We start from the raw sequence: 27829 nt of genomic DNA on the forward strand, positions 1-27829 counted from the left end.
AAGAGCAAAAGCAAAAATATCTCAGCATAAAGACTCCCCTGGTCTTTGCAGCTTCCTCCCCGACCCTGCTGCTTTTATCATGAGAAGCAGCTCGGCTTTGCAGCTGGTCTTGAGCCCCGGGCTCCTGGGTTCAGCCTGGGGCCTGAGTCTACAGCCACTTTCAAAGGGTCCGAGCTCTCTGTCCCCTCATCTCCGTGCCAGAGTGACGCCAGGACGGCCTCAGGAAAATCCTCTGTTAACCGTGGAAGGGGTGCCTTGTTTCTTTACCTGGTCTATGTGTGACCAGCCCTGCGGTGCCAGTGCTTTAAAACATTTCCGTTTGACCAACTTAGGCCTCTGATCAGAAGACACACAGAGGCCGGGTGGCTTTTCTTATCTCGCCTTGAGCCTGGTGACTGGAGCGTATGCCCCCTACCTGACAGGCCATGTCATTAGCCTGCGTTCAGTGTCCTGAAGGGTGGGAAGGCGGCTGTGATGTAGCCCCATCTTTTGGCTCAGGGGACAAAGTCTTTGAGTTACAGACCTCAGTGCTTGGCAAAGCTCGGCTGATGGTTTTTTCAAGCCGTGGTAAATACAGGTGCGGGCAAAGGGGACACGCGGGACTCAATCAGATTTTAAAGAGTCGGAAAGAATCACGGGGTGCTTTTCTCCCACAAACCTTCTCTTTCTCACAGGGTTTCCAGAGTTTCCTTGTCCATCTATGCATACGCTCTTGGGAATCACTCTGGGTGTAATTGAAGCATGCCGGCGTGAGGGTGAAATAGCCTTTGGGCCCCTGAGCTTGAATTTTCACCCTCTGTGGCTTAGGAAGAGAAGGAGGAGGGTCTTTGAAGGTGGAAACAGTGGATGAGGGGCTGCCCCAGTATGCTTCCTGGTTTCCAGTGCTACACACACACGCGCGCACACACACACACACACACACACTCACACACACACAAGCATGCGCTCACCACGTGGACGCCACATGGACAGCATCTTGTCCCTGGGAGACACAGACCCTAAGTTTTGAATTGGGGGTTTGATTTGGGATCGACTCAGCAGCAGAAAGCTCAGCTGTGAACAGCTATCAGCATTGGATTTCCAGGAGAAGATCTGGGTGGCAAAACACATTCTGGATTTTTCTTTTTTCAGCAAGTTTTATTTTCTGAGAATTTTTTTGTTTTTTTTCTGAAATGGCAGGCAAGGACCATTTAGCTGTATCCATTAGCAAAAAGGGGAATGGGAATCCTTTGACCCAGCAGTTCTGCTTCTGAGGACCTGCCTAAGGAAGATGCCTGGGAATTCCCCGGTGGTCCAGTGGTTAGGACTCTGTGCTCTCACTGCCACGAGCCCGGGTTCGATCCCTGGTCGGGGAACTAAATCCCACATGCTGCACAGCCTGGCCAGAAAAAAGTTAGAAAGAAAGAAAGAAAGATGCCTGAAGACTCATCACGGCAGCCTGTGTCCTAATGAAAATTGGAAATGACCCGAACGTGCATCAGAGTGGGATGGATTAAATAAATGATGAGTCTGTGATGTGTGGCCATTAAAATGAATGAGGCCAAGCTCATAAATAGGCCACGATGTGCAGCAGAGGAAAAGGGCCAATTACCGAACAATATGGACATGATGATCTCGTGGAAAAGGAGGAAAACCACCTCCCTGGCGACGGACCCCTAGACGGACGGACGTGATCCGTGTCGGGTGTTCGGTGCCTGTGCTTCTGGCCTCTCTGGATATGCACAGGGTTTTAGCCCTGGTTACTTCGGGAGGAACGAGAGGGAACTTTCGCTTTTCCCTTTGTGTGAATCTGTGTTATCCCACATTTCACAAGAGCGGGGATGGGTCCTGGAGTAAACATAACCGCTGAAGAAAAGACGGTGTTAGTTCCGGCCCAGGCAGGGCACACCCTTCTGGGTCGTTCCAGGATGGACCCCCTGGGTGCCTGGTCTTCTGGGCCGGGGAGTCAGTCTGTGTCTGAGCTGGGAGCATCGTAGGCTGTGGTGGCGTTTGCACACTCGGTTTGAGGGCTGGACCCAGCATCGCTCGCCGATGGTGGGGCCGATGCTGGTCTCTTTCACTGAGGAGGGGGAGCTAAGCTTCATCTGTCTGCAGATGCAGACAGACCTCGTCCCCCACCAGCTCGTTGGGAGTCTGCCTGTGTCAGTGGAAAGCTGAGCGATGAGACGCTTTTTTGTCCATAAGCCATATTATTCGTGTTACGTTCACATAAGCCTGACCTGGGCCAGAATCAATTAGAGACTCTGTCGGCAGGGGGCGGGGGTGGGGTGGGGTGCTGTTAGGATGAGCTGGAGGTATGATGTTTGTGCAGAGGTGGGGGCCTTGAAGTGCTTGAGCGCACTGGGGTCCCGTGCACTGCCCTCCCGGCGACTCCGGGCCCGCACGTCTGTCCAGACAAGTGGATGCATCCCGTCTGGTCTCTGCTCCACCCGCAGAGCCGAGGGCGCGTGAGGAGGGGCCCCTCGCTGGCCACGCGTGAGCTGGCCCTCTGAGCAGCCAGCGCAGGTGTCCTTGGGCTGCCCCGCCCAGGTGGGACACCCGGCAGGGACGTTCCTGGCGTTATTCCTGTGGTCGTGGAAGCCCCAGCACCTGCCCCCAACCACCTCCCGCAGTGTGGCCTCTGCCCTCTACCCCCCGGCCCCATGGCAGGCTCCAGCCTTTCTGTCTCCGATTCCTCTGGATCCGCTCAGGCCTCCCTCCATCCTCCTCCCTGTCCTCCTCAGCCCACAGCAAAGCCCCCTCCTCTGGGCGTGGGGTCCGCGCATCCCTCTGCCGGGGTCCTGCGCCGCTCTGTGCCTGCGCGGTGCGTTTCCTGCGGGCCCTGACTCCGCCCCGTCTCCTCATCGCAGCCCAGCTCCGCCCTGTGCACTGACCCACTCTCCTGGCCCCTCTGTCCACAGGGTCCCCCTGGACGCCCAGGCCTTCCTGGGGCTGACGGGCTGCCCGGCCCTCCTGGAACCATGCTCATGCTGCCTGTGAGTGTCCTTACCTGGGGGCTGGGGGGTGGCGGCCGTGTGGGTGGGCTCGGGGCTCCAGGTGCGACGGGGGAGCGGGGCCCTGGGCTGTTTCCGAGGGGGTCGCTCACCGGGCCAAAGACTAGCTCCAACCTGGGCCCCGACTGTCTTGTAGAAACAGGCTCCTTGGGGCTGTTCTGCTGACACGGCAGGGTGGACACCGGGGTCAAGGGCTCCACCTCTGCCGGCGTCCAGGGCTGGCCCCTCCGAAGGGAGCGGAGTCCAGCTCTGCGGGAAGCTGTGTGGTGTCTGCTCCCATCACCACACACCTGCCCTCTCCACTCGGACCCCCGTGCCAGCCGGTCCCTCCTTGAGCTTGACCTGCTCACGACTTTGCGGGTCCTCATGGGGAGGCCAGGCCCGGAGGGCGGGTGTGTGGAGGGCTGGTCTGGGCCCACGGCAGTTTCTCCGTGAGCCCGTGTGCCCGGGAGGCTGGGTGCAGCTCGAGAGATCCTGCGTGGACCTGCCGCCTCCCCGCTGGGCCTCAGTGCGGGGTTTGCACTGGGCCCTGGGCTCTTCCTTGTCATAAGTCGGGGCCATGGGGCCTCAGGTGAGATGCCTCAGGTGCCAGAAAGGGCTTCCCGGCTGCAGGGAAGGCTCTCTGGGTGGCCCCAGGGCTGAAATGGGCCGGCGGGGCTGGAGCAGCTCTGTGCTGGCAGGGTCGGGTGGTGTGACCGAGACGGGGTCTGGGGCTGGAAGCTGCCCATCCAGACTCTGCAAGGCTCTGCTGTTGCCAGAGAGGCCGATGGGCACTGCCTCAGCCCTGGCGTCCAGAGCGGGCACCACGTCGGTGTGCCCTTGGTGACCCCAGTCTCACACCTACAGTTCCGGTTCGGAGGGGGCGGCGATGCGGGCTCCAAAGGACCCATGGTCTCAGCCCAGGAGTCCCAAGCTCAAGCCATCCTCCAGCAGGCCCGGGTGAGTGGTGCCTGGGGCCGGGGGGCCTGGGGGGACAGAGCCCGGCCCCATGGGGCTCGGAGCCCAGCTTGGAGGGGAAGTGCCTCTGGCCAACTTGGGTGTGCTTGCCCAAGAGTCAGGAGCCTGCGGGGATCCAGTCCTCCCTGTGCATTTGGGGTACCTGGGTGAGCACCAGGAGGGGTGGGGGAGGTTTCTTAGGGGTTCCTTGCCCACCCCGAGGGTCCAGGTTCCTGGATGAGGACTTGGCTGCTGAGCCCCTCTGGCACCTGCTGACGCCGTGCGCCCAGCTTCAGCCGTCTGCTGCCCTGCTCTGGGCTCTGGGGATGGAGAGACCCCCCCGCCATGTACTCCCGGAAGGGGCTCCCTGTGATGGGCTGGGCCGAGCCCGACTCCCCGGGGAGAGAGCCCCTGGGCCCCAAAGCCCCTTGCTCGGCCTGGGGGTCCCGAGGTGCCCTTGCCCCGCTACTGCTCTGCTCTTGGCAGAAGAGCTGATTAGTGAATTTGTTTTTAATTGACGAGGCTCCAGGTTGCTGACTGCCTGTGACAAGAGCAAATGCCACCCGGCGGGGTGCGTGACCTTTCAGAGGAGTGCCCGTAATGGGGCATTGCAATAGGCTGCTAAGTAGTCCCTTGTTTGGCGATATTTACGTAGCTCTGGCGCGGCGGACAGCTGCTAATGATCAGAACGTGTGGATGAGGAATTACAGGGCGGCGGGTACTGAGTCGTTGCTGTGGAACAAATTGCCGTGTCATATAATCAGCGGGTAACAAACCCCATCACCTGCCACCGGGTTTACTGACAGGCCGGCCTGGCCGGCCTTTGAATCTGTGTGTGTTTTGACTGAAGTCAAGTGGGCGATGGGCTCCCAAGAAGATGTCATAACACAGAATCTTCCAAAATTAAAATGGCATCATGCAGGGGAAACAGTCTCAGAGTGGCATGGAGGAAGCCCTTTAAGAAAGCAGGTTGAACTGTGTGGTGGCAGCTGGGAGGCGTGGAGCCACCCGCACAGGTATCTAGGTGGGGCCCTGGGTGGCCGAGGCTCCCTGGCTGCGTCTTCCGGGCAGGACTTAGTTCACCCTAGGAGGGCTCCCCGATACCTCCCCGGTCGCTGGAAGTGCCTCTCGTGGAACCCTAACCCAGCCCGGAAGCGGGGCTGCTTTTCAGGCTTACTCAGCGAGGTGCAGGGCCGAGGGCAGGCCCTGCCTGTGTGAGGCCGGCTGGGGAGAAGGAAGCAGTCAGCAGGAGGCTCTGAGCACCCACGTGGCTGGAGCGCCCGTCCCCAAAGTGGGCACCCACCCGGCTCCCAGCCCACCTCTGCCGCTCTGTTTGTGATTGTCGCCGGGAGCCCAGAGGGTCGGAGCAAGTGGGTCTGGGGGGGGGGTCCGTGTGACCTCCTCCCCCAGAGGCTCCTGTCCTTGGCCTCTGGTATCGGCCCCCCTTCCCATCTGGCACGTCTCACCTGTCGGTACAGGTGAACCAGCCATTTCTCAGCGTGTGCTGTTTTCCCTTGCAGCTGGCGTTGAGGGGGCCGGCTGGCCCCATGGGTCTTACTGGGAGACCCGGCCCCATGGTAAGTAGCCATGGGGGAGCCTGGGGGGTGGGGTGCCTTCCCTTCCCACCCACCCCGAGCCCATCAGGCTCCCAGCTTATCCAGGTCAGAGCACACTTCACACCGCTGGGACCTCGGGGCAGGAGGGGCCTGGGTGGGCGGGGCCTGTGGTGCCCTGGGGGCTGGGAAGCCCTCACACTTGCACTGGCTGCGACTTTACCTCGTGACCCCGGGGGCTCCAAGCCTCTTTCTTTTGAGGCTGCCATCCCTCTTTATAGTCGAGACCGCCTCAGTGTGAGGCAGACCCCGATTCCAGCCCCCTGCCCACCCCCTGCTGCACGAGCCTCGGGCAGCCAGGCACACTCGGGGCGGTGAAGGGGGCCCCTGGGGGTGTGCGTGGCCCTTGAAGCTTGCAAGGAGCCGGGGGATCGAGGCGCACGGTGCCCCCATCCCCATTCCCCACGTGGGGTGGGCTCGGCCCCTGGTCCCGGGTCTGCGTCGGTGCCCTCCCAGCATCTGGGGATCTTGCCCTGCGATGGGCGAGGATGTCCTCACGCGGCCCTGGGCTACCGTGGTCGGATCCATCCTGGAGAGAAGCGGGCGCGTTCTGGGCTCGTGGCCCTCGTGCGCACCACCGTCCAGGATCTCCCTCAAACCTGGGGAGAGATGCAGACCAGGAAAAGTTACTTGCTTGTCCCTCGGGCTCCGTCCACGGCAGCCGGCCGGGCTCTGCGGGAGCCCTGCCCACGGACCAGTCCTGTGTCCCTGCTGCTTCCCGGCCCTTCCCCAGTCACCCCTGCAGCCTGTACCTGCCGGGCATCCCCTAACCGGACGTGTCTCCCCAGGGCCCTCCCGGGAGCGGAGGTCTGAAGGGCGAGCCGGGAGACATGGGGCCTCAGGTACGTACCCCCCTCACCTTCCTCTGTCTGAAGGGGTGCCCCCCCCCCCGGAAGGCGGTGTCCCCCGGTGCTGCATTTCGTCAAGGAAGTGGCGGGAGTTGCCATCACCTGATGCAAAGCTGGTTGCAGAACAGCAGTGGTGTCTGCAGCAGGGGACCGAGCTGGCTGTTTTCGGCCCCCGCCCTCACTCAGGGCAGTGGGTCCTGCATCCCGTCCTGCTGTTGCCCGCGTGCTGGCAGCTGGGACAGTAGCCACGGGCCAGGTGGACAAGCATGGGGACCAGGCTTCCCTTGTTCCCCCTGCGAAACAGACACGCTACTGACCTTTGTCCTCTGATGCCCGACAGGGTCCCCGGGGTTTGCAGGGCCCACCTGGCCCGTCAGGAAAGCCTGGAAGGAGGGTGAGTAGTTCTCAGTGACAGCGGCTGGGCCACGGATGGGGCGGGAATCTGCGGTGCGCTTGCCCTGATCACGCTGCGTCTCGCCGGCTACGCTCGGCCCAGCTGCTCCCCTCCCTTCAGAGGGCGTGTCTGTGTCCAGGGCTTGGGTGGGTCCCGTTCCCCGGGGGCAGCGAGCTCCCCCACCCCTGCCCCCAGCCTCTGTCCCGAGCATGTGATCGTAGTTTAACAAACATGTTTAACTAAAGCCATTTCCCACGCTCTTTGGGGGCAAGTATGGCAAAGACAAAATGATCAGTGGGCCTTTCTTTGGGGGCAGCCTCATTTCTCCAGAAATGGCTTTGGCCGGGGGGGAATTGGCCGGCCGGCTGCTCGGGCCCCCCGCGCCTTACCTGTGCTCCTAGACTCCTGCATTCTCTGTTTGGGTTGTAATTTTAGTGGATGGAACTGCTTTGCCTCCATACGACCGTGGCTACTGACAGAGAGCGTGCATTTATAACCTAATATAGATTAACGAACACCCTCCAGACGAGCTCGGGAAATCCTAATTAACCCACGTCAGGCTCTAACTAGTGGATCTTTTCATCGAGTGGATCTTTCTACTGAATGAAAAAATTATGCGTTCCTGTGTTGTATTTATACCTAGATGAACCCCCGCCGGGAACTGGGTGGGTCGCCACTGAGCTGCCGGTTCCCGCTTTAGCTGCAAAGTATACAAGGCAAAAATGAATAATTCCTTAGTGGTTACAGGGCCTCTGTCCCGGGAGTTAATTGTAGTTACAAGGCAAGTGATGGAGTGAGTAGCAGTCAGTCACGGCTGTCTCGTGCTGGCCCCTCAAGGCTGCAGGTTCACAGATCGTGGAGGGGACCCAGGCATGGGGCAGAGGGGTGCCCGGATGATTCTGAAAGGGCCACTGCTGCCGGAATTCCGTGGTTCTTGATAGATAGTGAGGTGCTTTATCTTGGATCTGGTTCTGAAAAGCATTTTATTTCCTTGAGGGTCTTTTGTATCTCTGTAAACACTTATTGTCAAGTTTCAGTGGAAATGGTTTCTCGGTCAGGGCGAGGTGAAAACCGAAAAGGGAAAGACGCCAGCGATGGTTCCTAGGGTGGCTCGTAGCAGAGACCACTGGCACCAGGGCCCGTGGATACGCATGTGCTGGAGGAATGAGGCTGGAGAGGAGGGGACGGCGGGAGGGGCTCGAGGCCGCATGGCGGGCTGTCCCTTTAGTTCTTCGTGCAGCGCGGAGCCCGTCGGCGTGAGAGAAGCATCCAGCCGTTTGCCTGCAGTGTCCTGCAGTGAAATGCTGTCAACTCTTCTGACAGATTTCTCTTGATTTCCGAAAGCGCTTGGAAATTTGAGGAGAGGCTCCCGGTCGGCCCCTCCGTTCGCGGGCTCGTGTCTGCGTTCCGCCTGGAGCTGCGTGGCTCGGGTGCATATGTTCTGAGATGACTTTTCATCCCTGGCGGTTCCTTGTAACCTTTGACCTGGGGCGCGCAGGCCGCCTCCTGGTGGCCCCCCCAGACCCTCGCCGCTTTCGTGCCGCCCTCCCTGTCCTGGTTGTGCTGTGAGGCCTTTCTGCCTGCGGGCGCAGCCCCGGTGCCCCTGGCGAGGCCTCCTGGATCAGGCACATGTGGCCTGGAGAGGAGGTGCTGTCGGTCCAGGCCGGCGCTTTATGCTCAGCGGCCTGACGTTCCTTATCGGCGAGAGGGCAACTGCCTTGGTCCCCGCGCCCATTCTCGGTGGCCTCACGCCTGGCAGGCTCTCCTGGGGGACTGCGGCCTTTATCGGGGACCCTGGTAGGTCCGGGCCCTGTCCTCCGGCCCCGGGTGGGGACCGTGGGCCTCTGCTGCCCCGGCTGGAAGGAGTGGCCGTGAGAGTGGCCCCCGGGCGCGGAGGGTCGAGCTCACAGCCCAGACCTTGCCTGGGGGCGGCTGCACGGCCTTCGAGAGGCAGCCCACCCCTCTGGGCCTCACTTTCCCCCCCCTGCATCACACTAACCACGTGCTTTCTCTCGCCCTGTGGCTCTCTGGGCTTTCCCTTGATGTCAGCGGGTGGACAGGACATGTGCAGATGTCAGGGGCGGGCTCCCTCCCGGGTGGTGAAGCGGGCGCCACGGACCCACACGGCCCCTCGGTCGCCCCCCGTCACACCATCTCGGGCACACCACGTCCTCCTCACCAACACAGAGGGGCAAGCGCGTCAGCCCCGCTCCAAGGTTCAGGATGGCGAGGCTCGGAAAGACCAGAACCTGCGTACGGCAGCCGGGACTCCGGATTGGGGTCCTCTGGGCCAGCCTGCCCCCTGGGGCTGTGGAAACCTCTGCTTGGTGTCACAGGCAGCCTCCGCTCAGAGGTCTCTCTAAGCCGGCCACTCCTTTGTACTGACGGTTTCCCCGCTCCGTTCCAGGGGCGAGCCGGCAGCGACGGAGCAAGAGGGATGCCTGGACAGACGGGCCCCAAGGTAGGTGCTGCTCACCGCCTGCTGGTGCCCTTTCCTCGCTCAGCGTCACCACGGCATCAGCACGTGCTGACGTGACGGATATGGTTATGCCGACACGTGATGACTCGGACATTTGCTCTCGTCCGGGGGTAGGACCTCGGGGGTTGGAAGGTTCAGTCTGGATCGGCTCCTCCGGCACGTTGACACAAAGACAGGGGTTGGCGGGGAGAATTTCATGGGTCACTCACAAGTCCACGGGGCAGGAAGTCCTCTTGCCTAGATTTGGGGTGTCTGAGCTCTTCGGAGTTGCAGGGAGCGAGGAGACGGCGCGTGGGTGACTGTGGAGCTGAGGCGTGTGCGTGTGCCCCGGGGGCAGCCGCCGGAGCCCCCAGGGAAGCCCCAGCCCTCCCGGCTGCGGAGCTCCGGTGTGCCTGTCCCTCTGTCTCCGAATCTGGGATGAGACTCCCCCTGTTCTTGGTCCACCCTTCCTTCTCGGCCCCGGAGACGTTTGTCCAAAAGCGCGTACAAGGTGCTGGAGGAAGTGCTGACTTTCTCCAGCGAGGAGAAAGTCCCCCCCACACACCGTGGGGACAGCAGCTGTTCTCAGGGGCCCCCAAACCCACCACGGGGCGCTGCGCCTGCTCCCCCAGGAACTGGCTTGGATTGGCCCCGGGGGCTCCTTTGAGTGCTGAGCGAACGGGCGGCCCTGGTTTCCAGGGGCGTGCGGTGACAGAGGAGGAGAAGTTTCCTGAGTCTGTCCCAGTAGATTGTGGTCTTTCAACAGCAGAAGTGCTCAGGCCTCAACTAGCCTTCTCTTGACTTCTGTCCCACATGGCTTGCAGCCCCCGTGAGGCGGGGAGCTGGGGCGCCCGAGGGTGGGCGGGGCCGGGCCACATCCGCCAGACGGGTAGGCGCACCCGCCGTGTGCGGGCGGCACTCGGAGCCCCGAGGGTGCCGTGATAAGGGACACGGGCAGACAGCAGGTGCGCGCACACCCTCTCTCTCTCTCACACACACACACACACACCCCGACTTTGCAGCCATCACCCCAAACACTGAGGTCGCAGGACCCTCCAGGCTCCTGTCTGTGGCTCTGGGACGGAAGGCCCGTCTCTGTTTGCAGCCTTTGTTGGTGTTTTGGGGAGAGGCGTTGGGAATATGGACCCAAGGCTGTGGAATGGAATGTGTGATGGGGCAGCGGCCAGGGGCCCCACCGCGGGGTCCTGGGGCGCCGGGTGCACAGGCGGTGCGGAGACTGCGGCCCGAGGCGGGTGGAGGGGGCCGAGTGGCACGGGCTGAGCTGCCCTCTGTCCTCCTCGCAGGGTGACCGCGGCTTCGATGGCCTGGCCGGGCTGCCGGGAGAGAAGGGCCACCGGGTGAGTGTTTCCCCTCTGGGAGCTGCTGGGGGAGGTACTGTCGGGGGGCTCTTCTGGGCACAGCCTTAGGCTTCCTGGGGCGTTGGGCACTCGATTCCAAAGTGGTCGCTGATGAGCCTCATGGGGCCGGGGCAGTGGACTTGGACGCGGGCGTGACATCCCTGCGGATGGAAGGTCAGCCCACGGAGAGCCGACTTCACACCCGCAGCTGACGGTGCAAGAGCCGGTGGCCTCCTCGAGGGGACTCTGTTAAGGGGCCCTCCACACCTTCAGGAAACCCAGTGGCTGCCCTTTTGGGAACCCCCGAGGACCCTTCTCACCGTTAAAGGGGCGACTCCAGGAGGTGTGGGCTGGTCCCACGTGACCGCCCCGTGGATGGGGGTCGGGGTGCACGTGTTATCTTAGCCGGTCCCACGTGTCCCCGTGAGATGCTCTTTGCAGCCCTTCCCTGTTTTCTTTGATGTAGATGATGCCTCTTTCACGTTTTGGCATATCCTGGGCATGCAGGCACACGCACGTGTGTACGTGAACGCACATGCACACACACACACACACGCTGTTGATTTTGTCATAAGGTTCACCCAGCATGTCTCTGCCGCCCTGAGAAGTGGCTCTCGTGCCTTAGCCAGAGCTGCTTCGCCCACCTTCTCCGACACTCCTGGGGAAACCGGAGGGAAGGGCCAGTCCGTGGGACTGACAGATGAGCACGTACTGTGCACCGATGGTGCGCGAGGCCTGAAGCTGCAGGGGTATCAGCTGGACCGGCGCTGACCTTCACAGTCCAGAGGGGTGGCCCTTTCAGGGGGCGGTGCGGGGCCGGGGTGTGCCCCTGCTTCACACGGAGAGGTCAAGAGGGTGCAGCTCAGACCCTGCCTCGGTGTCCTGGGGTGCCCGCCGGTCCCTGGGTGCCGGTGCAGCCTGCACCCTCCTCCAGGACACCGAGTCCCGGGGTGAGAGTCCTGCCAGCCAGCCTTGCAGCCCGTCACGCCAGGAGGCCCTGTCTCCAAAGGGGTCCTCTGTGACTCTGGGAAAGCCTTGGGCGGGGGTTGGGACTTTCAGTCCCAGAAGCAGGGAAGGACGCAATGGGGGGCTTGAGACAGCCGTGCGTGTCTGCCCGCGTGCCTAACCCTGACCCTGCTTGGCTTCCCAGGGTGACCCTGGCCCTTCCGGCCCTCCGGGACTTCCAGGGGAAGACGGAGAAAGGGTACGTATCCTGCTGGGGGGGGGCCACACCCGCTGCCCGTCTCCTCGGTGAAAACTGCACAAGATGCTGGCAGCGGTGGTCGGCACCTGCGTCGGGGAGGGTGTTGATGGGAGTGGACAGACGGCCGCGCGGGACTTCCTTCCTGTAGAAGCAGATCTCAGGCCTTGACGTTGGGGAGCAGATAAGCTCCGTGTCTGAGTGAGGGGCGGACAGAGGCAGCGAGTGGCAGAGCTGGGGATTTGGGGTGAGGAGTGAGGTGCAGAGAGTCCAGAAAGTGACCTTCCTTGGCCCTGGAGGTGGGGACAAGGTGACGGACGCGTGTGGACACGGCGAGGGGCGATGATGCCATCCTGGGCTGGGTCGGGCGCCCAGGTGGGCTCTGCCCCGAGTCCTGGTTCTGTCAGGTGCGTCTTGGTGGGGGCTGCAGACTAAGCGATGTCCTTAGATGGAAGCGCAGCTCTCCTGTGGCAGAGAAGCCTGCAGCCCCTCTCCCTCCGTGCGCCCCACTCACTTAGACAACTTGTGCGGGCATTAGGGGTATTTGGGGGACAGGTTGAGAAGCCCTGGTACCTGGAAAGAGGGGCGTGCCTGTCCTGACAGCTCCTGGGCTGGCACCATCAGGGCACTGTCTCCTGTTGGGGCCTCAGCCTGCACGGTCCACTGTAAGATGAGAGAGGGGAGAGGGGTCCCCTAGATGTCTGTGCTTCTGGAATGAGGAGGTGCACGCGCGTGCACGCGTGTGTGTGTGCGCGCGCGTGTGCGGGGCTGTGTGTGTACACGTGCACTGAGTGGGTACGTGTGCGTGCATGTGCAGTGAGTCTGTGTGCACGTGTGTGTGTGTGCGTGCGTGTGCCTGTGCAGGGTGTGTGCATGTGTGTGGTGAAGGAAGGAGGAGGGGGCAGTGTCTTGATGGAGAGAAGCGGGGTGTGGACAAGCAGCTCCTGGTCGTGACCCAGGCAAGCTAAGGCAGCTTTCCTTGCAGAGCCAGAAGGAAAAGACTCATCCTGGTTTGCTCCCCTGGCTGTGTTTAAGACGTTAGGGTCCCTTGGGGTTGGCCCAGGGCATCTGGTGATTCTCTCAGGATCTTTCCCTACACTAGTTTCTATCATTCATGTCTCTATCTACCCATCACCTATCTATCTATCATCTATCTATATCTATTTATCTCTATCATCTATCTATCCATGATCTATCTATCCATCTATCTATCCGTGTCTATTATCTATTTATCAAGCTACCTACCTACCTATTTATCTATCCTCTAGCTATTTATTTATCTATTATCTATATGTCACCTATCTCTCCATCTTGCTGTCTTTCTACCGATCTACCATCTATCTCTGTCTAGTTTCTGCCATTCTGTTTTTCATCTGTATCTTTACCTATCAGGTAACCATTGGTTTTTTTCTGCCCAGCTTTCCCCTCATTGGGGCTGTGGTTTGGGAGCCCCAAACCCCACCTTTTACCTGTAGCCTCTGGGAGTGGGGACACTCCGGACTTTTCCTGCTGGCACAGGGCTGGTAACTGTGGCATATATGCTGAAGCAGCCCCAGGCCAAAGAATCCTGCACGGATGAAGGGAAAATTGTCTCTCTCGTGTCCAGGTTTTATGGCTTATCCCTAAAATCCTGCCTCTTTTCTCCCCCATAGGGTGACGATGGAGAAGTCGGGCCCAGAGGGCTGCCCGGGGAGCCTGTAAGTCCACTGACTGGGTGGGATTCTGTGTCTCCTCCTTGATGCTCTGGCCAGAATCAGGGATCAACTCAGAGCATAGATTAGAGAGGGGCTCAGCCTTGAGACACGCAAGTCCGGGGACCTCCCGGGAAGGGAGCGGGCGAGGTGCGTGGACAGTGCTAAGTAAGGACTCAGCCTGAGCCTTTGCCAGGGGGGAGGCCCCGGCCCCTGAAGGTCGTGATTGGGACTCCAGGTACAGACGTGGTGGGTGTCCAGGGCCCGCGATGGTGGGAGTCCGGGGCCCGCGATGGTGGGAGTCCGGGGCCCGCGATGGTGGGAGTCCGGGGCCCGCGACGGTGGGTGTCCGGGGCCCGCGACGGTGGGTGTCCGGGGCCCGCGACTGTGGGAGTCCGGGGCCCGCGACGGTGGGTGTCCGGGGCCCGCGATGGTGGGAGTCCGGGGCCCGCGATGGTGGGTGTCCGGGGCCCGCGATGGTGGGTGTCCGGGGCCCGCGATGGTGGGTGTCCGGGGCCCGCGATGGTGGGTGTCCGGGGCCCGCGATGGTGGGTGTCCGGGGCCCGCGATGGTGGGTGTCCAGGGCCCATCAGGGTAGGTGTTCAGGGGCAGCCCCTTGACCAGCCACACGTTCTGATGGCTACATTTTCCAAATAAAAGAGTGTCCTCCAGTAGGGTGCCCCTGCCTGGGCCTCCAAAAGCTCTTTCCCCTAAGCTGACTTCTATTTAAGACCAGAGCAGATTTCCTCAGTGACAAAAGGACATTAATTGCTTTTCACTTACTGTTACTTTTCAAACATCTCATTTTTGTTACCCACGCCATCGTGGCCATACACATCTGGGGACGTTAATTGAGGAGAAATGTTGCAGGCGCTGCCCGGGGTCGGCGTTTGCACCTCCGCTTGGGACTAAATTACACCCCAGGTGTCTGGTGGCCATAACGGGGACGCATCAGCTCAGCTGCCCTCTTAACACGGGTCTAGGCGATGCCTTCTGGGTGACTAACTTCCGAAAAACATGTATGTGGCTAGGTATTAAAAGAAGGCAGGGAGCATTTCAGTGACAATGAACGTGGGAAGGGTTTCTCTGCTAGTGCATCTGAGCAGGTTCTATCAAAATGCAAAAGGCACTCGAAATCGCGGTGCCTTGAAAGGCTCTGTAGCTCTCCAGCTGACGGGGAGGGAGGGAGCCGTCGGAGGTGGGTCCTTCCCATGGCAGGTAGTGACCGCTCTGGGGCCCCTCCCCCTGTGCGTGGGGGGGGGTACTGAGCCCCTATCAGTTCTAGCCACCCCTGCCTCTGGTTCTGAGAGCCCCGGTGGAGAGCTGGGGTGCGGTGAGGAGTTGAAGCGGAGGACAAGGGGGAGTTGAGCCGGCCACACTCCCCGGGAGACCTGCCTCAGCAGCAGAGGCTCTGGGAAGAGGGGGTCGCTCGGGAAGGCTGGGGACGGGGCAGGGGGCTGGGATTCCCGGCCGAGTCTGAACCTTCCTTTTGCTCTTTCCTCTCGCAGGGGCCTCGTGGTCTGCTGGGGCCGAAGGGGCCCCCAGGCCCCCCTGGACCTCCCGTAAGTCCTTCGCGTGTCTGTCCCGCCCCTGCCCTCGAGATCCCGCCCCCAGCTTGTGGTCCGCTCGGGCCTGCCGGCAGCTCCCCACGCTGACGGCTGTGGACGCCGCCCGGCGCTCGCGTTGGGTGTCTGTGGGGCCCTGGTGCAGCCCCGTGGCGGCCCCGGCAGGTGTGGGCCTGCAGGTGGAGGTGCAGGGTTCGCTCTGGCCTGCGCCGCACACAGCATCTGCCAATATAAACGGTCACCGGGACGCCCATTTTCCCCCCTTGCAAACACTTCCAGTAGCATCTTGGCAGCTCCTGGAGGGAGACGGAAGCCCGTGGTTCTGGCAGGGCTCTATCCAGGGGGCGGCTTCCCCAGGGCTGGCCCCTCGGCCCAGCTGTCCGAGAACTCAGGGCTGCCCCACGTGATGCTGGGGCCTGGAAGCCCCGCTAAACCCCAGCCAAGCTCGGGATGTATTTGGGAGCGAGCCTTTCCCCTGCCCCAAAGGATGTGACGTCCTCTGGCACTGCGGGCAGGGACCGAGCTGTGTTGAGTGGACGTTTCCCGTTGAGCTTTGTTAATTTGGGGTCTCTTTTGTCTCAATGTCATTCATCCAGGGTGTGACGGGAATGGATGGCCAACCAGGCCCGAAAGGCAATGTGGTAAGTCTGGGGGTGCCGTGCCCCGGTCTCACGGCGGTTACCCCTGGGCTCACTCCCAGCCGCTCGGGGCAGGGGAGGGGGGGATCCATGCCACCAAAACCAGGTGGGGGTGTGACGGGGAGGGTGCAGAGTCTGAGCCCCGGCCCCGCGACACCGCGAGGTGCGGGCCTCCGGCAGGAGAACACATGTGAGATCCCGGGGTCGGTGCGTGCTCCGTCCAGAGCCTGACCGCGTCAGCGCGGGTGTGGAGCGAAACCTCTTTCTCACTGCGCGTGGCAAGCTGGTGGTGGCCAGGTGCTGTGACGACGCCCCCCGAGAGAGAGGGGGTCTCATGGGTCTCTTTTAAGGGCCCGGGAGAATTTAGCTGGCGTGATGATTTGGGAGTTTTCAGCCAGGGGGGGATATTTTCTGGTAGATCCTGTCCCTTGTCCCTCCTGGCCAGCTGTCTGCCGTGCCTGCACAGACACAGCCAGGTGCTTCTGGCCCGCAGGGGCCTGGGTCGGGCTCCCTGCCTGCCCCAGGGTCCCCTGCCTTCCCGTCGGGGCACGAGAGCAGACTGCACCCCCTGCTTGCCCTCCAGAGCCCCCTTCAGTCAGTGTCTCACTTGTGCTTCCCGTAGGGTCCCCAGGGAGAGCCCGGTCCCCCGGGACAGCAGGGTAACCCAGGCGCCCAGGTGAGTGAGCCGGGCGGGCTTGTGGGCAGCGGGAGGTGCAGGCCCGCGGTGCCCCGGGCGCGAGCGGACGCTGAGTGCAGCCCCGCGTTGCCAGGCAGCCCAGAGGGGCCCGCAGCCTGGAGGTGACCCAGGGTGGGGTCGGCACCCAGATGAGGGAGAGGGTCGGGGAAGACGGACAGATGGCAGGGAGGGGTTCTGAGTCAGTCGGATAAGTTGCCTGACCTTTCCTGCTCGCTTTCCCCTCCCAGGGTCTTCCGGGCCCCCAGGGTGCAATCGGACCTCCAGGAGAAAAGGTAGGTGGGCTGAGCTGCGCATAGGGGTGCTTGCCTGTGGGGTGCATTAGGAGCAGTGGTCACCAGCTTGTGGTGTGGACCTTTGTCCTTCCTTCCTTCCTTCCCCCTTCCTTCCTTCCTTCCTTTCTTCTTTCCTTCCTTCCCCCTTCCTTCCTTCCTTCCCCCTTCCTTCCTTCCTTCCTTTCTTCCTTCCTTCCTTCCCCCCTTCCTTCCTTCCTTCCTTCCTTCCTTCCTTCCTTCCTTCCTTTCTTCCTTCCTTCCTTCCCCCCTTCCTTCCTTCCTTCCTTCCCCTTCCTTCCTTCCTTCCTTTCTTCCTTCCTTCCTTCCCCCCTTCCTTCCTTCCTTCTCTCCTTCCTTCCTTCCTTCCCCCTTCTTTCCTTCCTTCCCCCTTCCTTCCTTCCTTCCTTTCTTCCTTCCTTCCTTCCCCCCTTCCTTCCTTCCCTCCCTCCCTTCTTTCTTTAGCTATGTATAAGGTTGCCAGATTTGAGAAGAAAAACGTACGGGACGCTCAGTTAAATTTGAACTGTGTTTTCTGAAATTCCAAATTTAACCGGGCATCTCGTTTTGTTGTTGTTTGTTTTGTTTTGTTTCTTTTTGCTAAATTTGGCAACCCTAAATATATCCTCGGCACCCCGAGTCCACATGATGGGACGAGGACCGGGGCCGGAGTCTTGCGCAGCTTGTGGCTCAGCCCCAGGTGTGCGGTGGACTCAGCAGCCGGGGGGCACCAGCAGAATGGCCTCAAAGGGGCGGTCCTCGGTGCATCATAGCCCCTGGCCGCCCTGTTTGAGAACTGCTCCTGACTTCACTTGGCGGGTGGTTGTTTTCCGGTAGCAAACCTGAAGGCTCTGGAAACAGCAAAGGGTCCACTATCTTTGGGCGCTGCCCGTGGCTGGAAGCTTTGTAGCCAGTGCGAGAGGGTGCCTGTGAGCAACCTTTTTAAACAAATGCTCTTTGAGCAGAAATGTTGAAAAATAACTTGGGGGCTTGTAGAGAGGGTGGGCAGCTGAGGGGACCCCTGGGGCATCTGCTCATGGAGTCTGTGGTTTGTTCTAGGGCCCCCTGGGTAAACCAGGCCTCCCAGGAATGCCCGGTGCTGATGGACCCCCGGTGAGTACCACCCCACCCTTTACCCCCCACCTGCCCATGTCCACCCAGGGGTGGACACTCGGAATCCGGGCAAACTGTCCCTCCCCTCGCTCTTGAGACGGCCCTGCATGCGTCGCCCCCGTCTCCTTTTCCAGCTCCTTCGATGAAGACCTATCCGATGGCGAGCCTGATTGCTCAGGGATTACTTACTGGGTTTTGGACACACTTTCCATAATGAGGTTCAGTCAGAGGGAGGTGATCGCATGAGTAGGAACGTCCGTTATTTATTGGGGTTTTGCTGCTTGTGATCAGAGCCCAGCCTCGTACTTGTAACTCTGCGGAGGGCTGGGCTGGGCTCCGAGCAATCGTGTGTGTCACCAGTGCCGGGTGTATTTTTAGCCATCACGCACGCACGGGGAAGAGGGCTGTGAACACGCAGCTGTGGAGCTAAGTAGATGCTGCCTAGAAACAGGGAGTGAGGGACAAATCCATCTGTGGCCAAGCTGTGAGGGGGAGGGGCGGGGAAGTGACCAACACTGGGTGTGGGCCTGTCTTCGCGAGCTTATCTGCACCCACCCCCCTTGTGTGAGTTGCCGGTGGGTTTTTTGTTTTTCGGTTATTTTTAGCATATCCAGTTGATGCCGAATAGAGAGCCTATTTCAGAAAATGAGATTAGCGAAATTATTTATTTCAGACAGTTTTTTTGTTGTGTTAATAATGCCATTATTGGGCTTCCCTGGTGGCGCAGTGGCTGAGAGTCCGCCTGCCGATGCAGGGGACGCGGGTTCGTGCCCCGGTCCGGGAAGATCCCACGTGCCGCGGAGCGGCTGGGCCCGTGAGCCACGGCCGCTGCGCCTGCGCGTCCGGAGCCTGCGCTCCGCAACGGGAGAGGCCACAGCGGTGAGAGGCCCGCGTACCGCAAAAAAAAAAAAAAAAAAACCGCCTTTAAAAACGAAGCAAGGAAGTTCAGTCTGTCAACCGTTCATTGGTGATCGGTGATTGGCATAGGACGGTGTCTTTCCGTTTTCACGGCTGAGAATCCCTTGGTCCCGTGAATCTCACATCACCCATTGCCCCGTCCTTGTCTGAACCAGCAGATTTACAATCCCGTTCCTGCTCGAACTGCTTTGGGGGACTGAGTCTCCTGGACTGAGTTTGGATATGAAGAGATGAATATTTTGCAATATGTCTTCTATGTGCTTTCATTCACATTGACACCTAATTGCATTTTCTAATGGTAAAATATTTTCTTCTGGAAAATTAGGAAAATAAGTAAAATGACAAAATGCAAACTACCTCTGCTCCCATTCCTGTGGATTAAACCCTGAGAGCAGGTGAATGTACATCCTTCCGGTCATTTTTTCTATCCATCTTCTGCAATATTGGGTGTCAATGGGGCATTTCCCTCAGTGCATCATGTCAGGAAGGGGGCGGTGCCTGCACGGCCCCCCGCTTCCCTGACCTTCCCGGTCACGCCCTGGAATCCCCCTCTCTGAACTGAAACTCTATTCACTAGGGTCCCTAAAGGGTCACCAGTTTCCCTTCAGATTCTGTGGGGAGAGAGGGACCTGTAAGAGGGTTAGGGAGCCGGGAGGCTGCCTCTCCATTTCTCTTCCCCAACCAACCATCACACTGTAACGTTTGAGTGTATGAAGGACCCGAGGGAGTGTGGTTGTGCTGGGTCGACACTGAAGATAATCAAAGCGAAAGATAAAAAGAGAAAACATCAACACTGCAGGCTGAGGGAAGCGGAGCCCTTGTCTTAGGTGAATCGGGAGGAAGCAAAAGATTAAAAAAAAGACTCTCCTTACAGATGCATCACATGGTTGATCAGCCTGAAAGAGGAGAGGGTTTGTTCCTTTTCCCCTTTGCGTTGGTTTGGCGTGGCTTGGGCTGAAGAAAGAAAGGAAGATAGATTTCAGAGCCTTTGAGAAGCGTGAGGGGCTTGGGGGCAGACTCGATGCTCTGCAATACATTGTGAGGTTGTCCTGGGCAGCACACGAGAAGGATGCGGGAGATGAATCTCGGCCCGTGGGAATATTACAGAGCCAGGAAAAATTGAATTCCAACGAATATTCAGTGACGTGAGGAAATGCTCATGATATAATAGTAAATTAAAAATACATCTTCCGATGCCAATTTTGCATGCAAATGTGCAGAGAAAATAGATTAACTGTGCTATATCACACCCTTGGCCACCGTTGCCATGAGTGGTGAGGTTATGAAGGGTTTTAATTTTCTTTTCCACTTGCCTAATTGTCTACAATGAACGTATATTACTTTTTAAATCAGAAATATATCAAATACAAATAATTTAAGCTTTATTATTTTTCCATTTGCCTACAATGAACATATATTACTTTTTTAATCAGAAAAATATCAAATATACATAATTTAAGTTTTATTACTTTTCCATTATAGAGTCTTGCTGGTTATAGAATACTGGGGAAAGGCCAGCAAGTAGAAAGAAGGGTGGAAACGGCCTGGCCTTTCACGGTGGGAAGGCAGCTGCTCCGACTTTGATGTATTTCCTTTCCATCGTTTTCTGTTCGAACATTTAAAATAAATGAGCTTTGTTCTCCCCTGCAGAAAGTTACTCTTATCCCCAGAAAGTTACAACTTAGAATGCATTTAAGAAGCTTGGCCTTGATTCAAACAACAGCAGTCATGGCAGGGACTTCCCCGGCGGTCCAGTGGTTAAGACTCCGTGCTTGCACTGCCGGGGGGCACAGGTTCAATCCTTGGTCAGGAAACTAAGATCCCGCAGGCTGCCTGGTACGGCCAAAACCAAATAAACAAACTAAAAAACAAAAAAACATTAATCGTGGTGACGATCAGTCCCTCTTTTTTATCTCTTCCAAAACACTGCGATCTTATCGCCACCATGTACGTGAGGTCATTGCCACGTGCAGGGGTCAGCTCTCTTCCCCACGTGAGTGAGGCGTGGGGTCTGCCCCCGGGTGTGTCTCTGGGGCCTGGCTTTCACCACAGCTGTCCGTCACCTCAGTGCCTTCACAGAAAAATTCTGGGTTTGATGGAAACTGTGAAAAAGGCCCATGAAGAGCCCACAGGGCAAAGGGAGCGGGACTCTCCTCTCTCCCAGCCCTCCCCAGGGCAGGATCTTCTCCAGGGCACCGTTTGGGTACAGCCCTGCCGGCCTGGGTTGCTGGTGCTGTGAGCCTCGTCTTGGGGTGGGGGACGGCGGGCAGTGTGTCCCTTCCAGGCCCGGGCAGCTGGCGTGGTCCGACCGGCGCCTAACTGTCCTCAAGGGCTCCCTGGGGTACCCCACCCTGCAAAGGAACTTCTGCATCCTCCCCCGTCGCGTTGCCACCGTGATAGGCTATTTGCAATGGCATCAGATCCAGTTCACGACGAATACAAATTGAAAAGAACACACACATGTCGTTCACTTGAGTTGAGGCGCTCTGGGTCTCCACAATGCTGCTGTGTTCGACAAGTGGCATCCTAGAACTTTAGAACAATCAAGCTGGATGAGCAGCCAACCCACCCTCTCATTTTACACACATGAAAGCGGAGGCCCAGAGAGGGCAAGTGGCTTAGCTAAGGTCACACAGCGGGTTGGGTGTTACCAGGAGTAGAACCAGACCGCCCTACCCTGCCCTGCCAGCATTCTCGCCACACCACATGGCCTCTCTTTACTGGAATCCTTGGGGGTAGAACTGTATTTCCAGATAATGAATACTTCTGTTTCTGTTTTTATCATCTGTGTTTGGCTCGTGAACTCAGAGGCATTGAACCTAGTCACCAGCTTGGGTCAGAAAGTCAGAGAAGGTCAAGTTCCTGAGAATAGAATTGCTGGGGGCCAGGGTGGAGGGGGCAGTGACCAAGGGGCCGTGAGCAGTTCCGCGGGGGCCTCAGCTCTGCATCTGTGGGGCAGGATGTATATTCTCCCCTGCGCTCAGCTTCTGTGTCACCTGGGGTGGGGGGGTGGCTTTGAAGACCTAGGGTGCGTTGGGACCCGGGAGGTCTGGTCCCACTTCACTGTCCTTGTTTGGCCACCGATTCGGTTTTGCTGGGTGGCCTTGAACAAACACCCTTGTCACTGTCCCTCCCACTGCACTTGGGGGCAGGCTGGGCTCTGGCTGAGTCAGGGGACGCTGGTGCCCAGTGGGGCCTGGAGCCCATCCGTGGGTTTTGAAGCACATTCCCCTCTGCTGTTGCCGGGGCCCGGCATTATTCCCATTTTACAGATGAAGCAGCTGAGGCTGGGGCTAAAGGACGGGGGGTGACCAAGCCGCTGTGGGGAGGGGCGGGGAGGAAATGGGAGGGACCTGGGCTCTGACCCTCAGTTTTGAAGGCAGCTACAGGGAAGCTGGAGCATGGCCAGGCCTGCTTTCCCAGAGGCCACTGACTAACGCCAGCCTTCTCTTTCCTGACAGGGGCACCCTGGCAAAGAAGGCCCTCCGGGAGAGAAGGGAGGCCAGGTGGGTAACGGCCGTGCCCTCGGCCCCTACAGCATCTCCTGCGGGATGGGCAGGGCTGCCCCCCGCCGCCCCGTTCTGGGACCTCCAGTCCGGAAGGGACTTCCTGCCCTGTCCTCACCCATCCTGAGACACCCGTGCGGACCCGCCTTCCCCGTGGGGCTGGGCGGTGCCCGCGTGCCTACCCCCGCGGGTCCGACCTGGGACGTCCGTCCGCTCTGCTCGGAGCGAGAGGGCAGTGTGCTGGGGGCAGGCACGCTGTCTGGATTGTTCTGGAAGGACGCAGGGGTGGCCCAGAGTGAGCCCTGCGCCCTCCACCTGAGATAGGCCTAACGTGCTTTCCCCTCTGTTTCCAGGGTCCGCCCGGCCCCCAGGGCCCCATCGGCTACCCAGGCCCTCGTGGAGTCAAGGTGAGGGTCTCACAGCCTCGGGTCTTCCTGGAGGTCAAGGTCGGGACTGCGGGGCATGGCTGGGCCGGTTTTAGAGATTCCTCTGTGCTCTGACCTCCCTCCTGCCCCCAAACTGGGGTGGCCCTGGTCTGGGAGGTGTGTGGTCCCAGAATGTGGGCCGGAGCCGGTGAGGGAGGGGCCCGCGGGGCCAGGAGGGGCTGCAGTGGAGCAGGGCTCGCTCCCGGGGGCGTCTGGGACAGCACGAGCAACGCGGTGGTGGCCGTCTGCCGGGACGGGGTGGCACCCTTCTGCCCCATATGCTCCTTTAACTATCACCGCCTGCCAAGTGGACTCAACCCTGGACTTGCTTATTCCTAACCAAGTACCCCATCCTGACCCCAAGGGGCTCTGACTTCCATTTCCCAGAATTGGGATGTTCCAAGGTCAAGGGCAGAGAGATGCCCCAGGTCAGGACCCTTAGACAGGCGGCTTCTCTCTGAAGCAGGCTTTCGCCCCACACGCTGCCTAGTGAGTTTATAAGGGCGGTGATTTAGCAACTGTGCTGATCGTGTGAGCTCTGTGCGTGTTTATTTTACAAATTCCCATTGCACAAAGAGCCTGTGCCAGCCACCACCGTACACGGCCGACGCGTGATGCTGCTTCTGTGAGCCGGGAAGGTGTCTACCCTGAGCTGTTTGTGGAGAATGCTCTTATCTTGTCGGTCTGATTAAAATTCATCCGTGATATGAGCAATCCCACTAGACGGGCAAGCGGAGGGTGGAAGGAAAAGCAAGACCGAACGCTATTTTCATTGGAGAGATAGATTGCAGAGCCCGTGGCGTGAGGAGCCCCGGAGGGCGCTGCTGGCGGAGGTGGGCTGGGAAGTCCGCGTGTCACCGTCAGAGCCCGAGGTCCTTAGCTTTCCTCCACTGGAGCCCTGCCTTCCTCCTGGGAAAGGTGCCCCTCCAAGCTCTTGGACCTCACTGACCTTTAAGCATCCCCCGGGCTGCCCTCTGACTTGCCCCTCCCTCAGGGCGCTGTTTGGGCTTGACTGTCAGCAAATCAAATCAGCCGCTCACTGAGCCTACGGGACCTGGGTGGGCTGGCGGAAGTCCCCCAGTGCGAACTCACTGGAGGCCTTGGGAAAGCCCTGTCCCCCTCTGTGCCCCCACAGCCGCTGGCCCAGCAACTCCTTCCCCTCAGCTGTTCTGTGACCTCTGACCTCGCTCCCTGAGCGCTGGACCACCCGGGCCATGGTGGCTGCTCTAGGCCAGGGGTTCTCACCCAGGGCAGAGGAGACATTTCTGACCGTCTGGGCTTGGAGGGGCAGGGCAGAGGTCAGGGAGGCTGTCCAACCCCTTACACTGCCCGGGGCAGCCTCGCGACAACAAACTATCCAGACCCTGAAGGCGACGGCGCGAGGCTGGGAGACCCTGGTCTGTTTGTCTCCTTGGCCCCATTCCCCTGGCCTCGGGCGGGTCACGAGACGCTAGAACTTTAGGTCTGGGAGGGATCCGAGCAATGCCGTCTCACCCTCTTCTTCCCGGAAGTGCGTGGGCAGGGGAAGCCCACTTGGCCTGCCCGGCAAGGGGGAGGGGACCTGGTGCCAGAGCCCCCCACCCGCCCGACATCAGGGTTTCGGGGTAACTGGCCTCCCCTCTGTCCTGAAGCCGACCGTGACCTGGGCCGATGGAGCCGAGGGCGCAGGCCAAGCCCGGCTCTCTGCGTCTGTCCGGCCCCGTCCCTCTTTCCCTCCGCAGCTTTTCTCAGCTCTCCTGGGCCTCAGAGAAAAGGCTCGGAACTGCAAATGCTGTGCAAGGTTCTTGCGACAAGAGGGCAGCTGGCAGCCCGAGGGACCCAGCTGCAGCCTCAGCTGGACCCGAGCGGGAGGCCCCGCCTCTCTGGGGCCCCGCGGGCTGGTGGCTTGAGGAAGCTTCGGGCAGTTCAGTGGGGGGCAGGCTCTGCATTCTGCTGGCAGGCGGGGGGCACGGCCGTCAGGTCCGTTCCAGGGATGGAGTGGTTTTACCTGGGAGACAGGGAGCAGGCTGGTGGTGCCCTGACGGTCTTGTTCAGCACGGGGATGAGGAGGTCCTTGGCCGATGCGACGAGCTGAGCGGGGGTGGCTGGCGTCGTTAAGTGGTAACTGTCATCACTACCATCCTAACGTGTGGTGATACGTCGGTAATAATAGAGACGGAAGATGGTCCGACGGTGCACAGCTCAGCTCACTGAGCACCTGCTGTTTGCCGGGCGCGGTCCCAGGGCTTCCCGAGCTCCCCCCCCCACCGCACGCCAGTGGTGATGGGGCGAGGGCTGTCACCACCCCCTCTTTCCAAGTGCCTGGAAGTCCGGGGCCTCGTCAGAGACCGCATGTGGGGGGCCTGACCCCGTCTGCCTGATTCCAGAGCCTGAGCTCAGGCCTCACACCCCCTCTGCTCCCCGGGCGGAGACCGAGGGAGAGACCCAGATGTTTCTGGAAGAGGGCAGGGGGTCAGCGGGCGACGCCCCGCACACCCGCAGAGCTCTCTCTCCCGAGACTGGGGACAGTGGGAGGGGACCGGTCTGTGCGGGGCGCTCGGGCTCCCCTGGCGTTGGGGGTCGGGCCCGTTTTTCTGTGGGCTCCGTAGAGGCTCGGGCTTGCGGCCGCTCACTTTTCTTCTCTGTTTGCGCAGGGGGCAGACGGCATCCGAGGTCTGAAGGGCACCAAGGGCGAGAAGGTGAGTGTCCCCTGCTTCCCTCGGGGGCTTGGCCAAGGGCCGGGAAGGTGCATCCTGGGAGCCTGAGTGAGCGTAGGCCACGGACATTTTGAATCCCCCAGTCCACAAATAGCATGGGCGTGTACAGCTCCCCCGTGGGATGCGGGAATAGGTAACTGAGCGACGCCGGCCACCTGCTTGTCCTTGGCCCAGGCTGCAGGCAGGACAGCGCGCGCCCCCAGAGCCCCCTGGCGACGCCTGTCCCTTCCAGAGAACTCTTCCTGGCCCCCCCCCCCCAATAAGGCCGTCAGCAGCAGTCCCAGCCCCCTTGGGGGCGCTTCCAACTGGCTCCCCCTCCTCAAACATCTGCTTGTCAGCCGCTACTGGGCCTGCGGTGATGCTTGGACGAGACAAAGACGCTCCGAGAAACGGATGCTGACAGGTTGGGTGCTGGGCTGCCCCCCCGCCCGGCCGTGCAGAGCTTTTGAACTCAGACAGGGTGAGCAGGGCTGCAGCGCTCCCGCTGCGGAGGCTGCAAAGCCAGCCGGAAGCGCAGAATGCAAAGGGTTGACAGGAACACATCCCGCAGGGGACAGGGGGCCGGGCACTGACCATCCTCTGCCCAGCATGTCTGGCGCTGGTGTTGGGGCCCAGAGGCTCTGGGTGGGGGGACCTCGGCGGTGGGTTTTCTCATACAGACCGAGGCTCTCTCCGGTCCCCCGTGCAGGGTGAAGATGGCTTTCCGGGCTTCAAAGGAGACATGGGCATCAAGGGAGATCGGGTGAGTGTTTGGGGGCAGGGGAAGGTGGGCTGGGCGGGAGGCCCTGCCGGGGCCACGGGGCAGCTTCTCAGGACAGAGGTGATGCCTCCGTGGGGGCTCCTGGGCCGCCGGCAGCTTCCAGCTCCTCCCCAGCTTCCAGTTCGGAGCCGTGGCAGCTGGCACCTGCTCCTAAACCCCTGCTTACAGGGTCAACTGGCCCCGCTGCCCTGTGTCCTTGCCCTGCATTAGTGGGTCAGTGGGAACTTGGTTTTTTTCTGGCTGATACCGTGGTTTGCAGAGCAATTCTTTTGGGTCAAGAAGGGTGACAGGCGTCTGGGAGAGAAGAAGGGGTCGCAGAAACGACCCAGCTGGCCAGGGAGGGTAGCAGCCTGACCAAGGCCACCGGCCGGTCACTGGCAGGGCCACACCCTGACCAGCACTTGGAGTGTCTTGGCCCCCAGGCACCTCTTTGGCTGCTCTTCAGACCCCCCAGACCTCCTGCTGGGCCGTCAGAGGTTACAAGAACCAAGTTGGTTTTCAATGAATGATTGACCTCAGCTCCGGGGAAACTGGTGGGTGCGGGGGCGGGGTGGCGTGGGCCACGCGGCTGGCGCCCCACAGAAACCCACTGGCGGTGATTTTGTGCAGATGAGGAGAAGGTGATGCAGGTGGCGCTTCAGGAAGTGGGGTTAGGGGGCCAGCTGCCTGCTGCCGTGGGGCCACTTGGAAGTTCCCCCAACAAGTTCGGAATGAGCGGAGGCCAGGCAGGAGGGAGGGGATGCCCACACCCCCGGTGGGCCCGCCGTGGCAGCAGCGGCACACATGCCTGGACCGACGCTGTCGTGGAAACAGGGCTGTCATACAGGCCGCCCTCCTCGTGCACCACAAAACAGATGCCTTACCAGAACCTGCCGGGACCAGAGGGCCTGCACGCTTGGCGCTTTGTCCCACGCTGAAAAGGCAGACGTGATCCGGGGCTCTGTCAGAAGGAAGGGGAATAAAAGAGAGGGGTTCATTGCACAGTCCTGTCCCAGTTATATTGCTGCTGAAGACAGCCTTTCTAGAACTTTCTCTGCGGTGACCACGCCCCACTTCTGAGGGCCTCTCTCTGTCTGGCTGGTGAAAGTCCCTTTTATCTTCCTTTCCAACGACTTGATGCCCACATTTGGGTCCATACTAGGAGAGCGCATTTTCAAAAGACATTCCGCAGTTGCACGCCGTGCCCTGAGTGGCCCTCTGGCTGGAATTGGATGAGGATGGATGGGTGGGTGGGTGGGTGGGTGGGGGGGGGGGACACTTCCTCAGCTGGGCAGTGAGGCTCCTCAGTCTTGATTTCTCCCGGAGAGGAATTTCTGCAGTCTTGATTTCTCCCGGAGAGGAATTTCTGCACGGTGCTTAGCATTTCCTAATTTTCTGAGTGCTCAGAAAACGTGGGAAGGATTCTTTTGCTGAACGAGAAAAGCACCTCTTAGGGACAGAGAGTCCTTGACCTGTAGATACACTGGGGCTGGGGAATAAGGGAGTCATTAGCTTTCTTTATCCGTGCAGCACACATTTCTGTTGGGGGTTTGCACAGCTGTCCTGCAGCTGCTTCTGGAAGCCAGTGATCGGAGGAGGACCCATCAGTAGACAGAGAGGGCCGGGGTGGGCACTCGAGGCCGGGCCAGACCCCCGCTGCTGCACTTGGCCACGCCCCAAGGCCCTCCTCCTTGTGTGGGCTCAGCCCCCCCCCCCACCTGTTACTTGGGGAAGTTGGATGAGTGACATTTCGGTTCTTCCGTCTCTGGAT

General features: G+C 60.1%; 1 protein-coding gene across 2 annotated transcripts in view; it reads left to right on the forward strand.

Moving 5' to 3' along the window:
- The window catches only part of COL5A1 (collagen type V alpha 1 chain), a 159512-nt gene that overhangs the window by 80048 nt on the left and 51635 nt on the right, over positions 1-27829 (forward strand). For both annotated transcript variants that reach the window (XM_059071149.2, XM_059071150.2), the window contains exons 12-29: positions 2901-2975; positions 3840-3932; positions 5450-5506; positions 6331-6384; positions 6731-6784; positions 9192-9245; positions 10547-10600; positions 11751-11804; positions 13454-13498; positions 15001-15054; positions 15654-15698; positions 16318-16371; positions 16620-16664; positions 17721-17774; positions 22154-22198; positions 22552-22605; positions 25257-25301; positions 26008-26061. In XM_059071149.2, coding sequence (XP_058927132.1) covers positions 2901-2975; positions 3840-3932; positions 5450-5506; positions 6331-6384; positions 6731-6784; positions 9192-9245; positions 10547-10600; positions 11751-11804; positions 13454-13498; positions 15001-15054; positions 15654-15698; positions 16318-16371; positions 16620-16664; positions 17721-17774; positions 22154-22198; positions 22552-22605; positions 25257-25301; positions 26008-26061 — 990 coding nt within the window. The remainder of the gene's footprint in view (positions 1-2900; positions 2976-3839; positions 3933-5449; positions 5507-6330; positions 6385-6730; positions 6785-9191; positions 9246-10546; positions 10601-11750; positions 11805-13453; positions 13499-15000; positions 15055-15653; positions 15699-16317; positions 16372-16619; positions 16665-17720; positions 17775-22153; positions 22199-22551; positions 22606-25256; positions 25302-26007; positions 26062-27829) is intronic.

This window comes from Kogia breviceps, chromosome 8, assembly GCF_026419965.1.
Source record: "Kogia breviceps isolate mKogBre1 chromosome 8, mKogBre1 haplotype 1, whole genome shotgun sequence".
In the NCBI taxonomy this organism is placed as follows: domain Eukaryota; kingdom Metazoa; phylum Chordata; class Mammalia; order Artiodactyla; family Physeteridae; genus Kogia; species Kogia breviceps.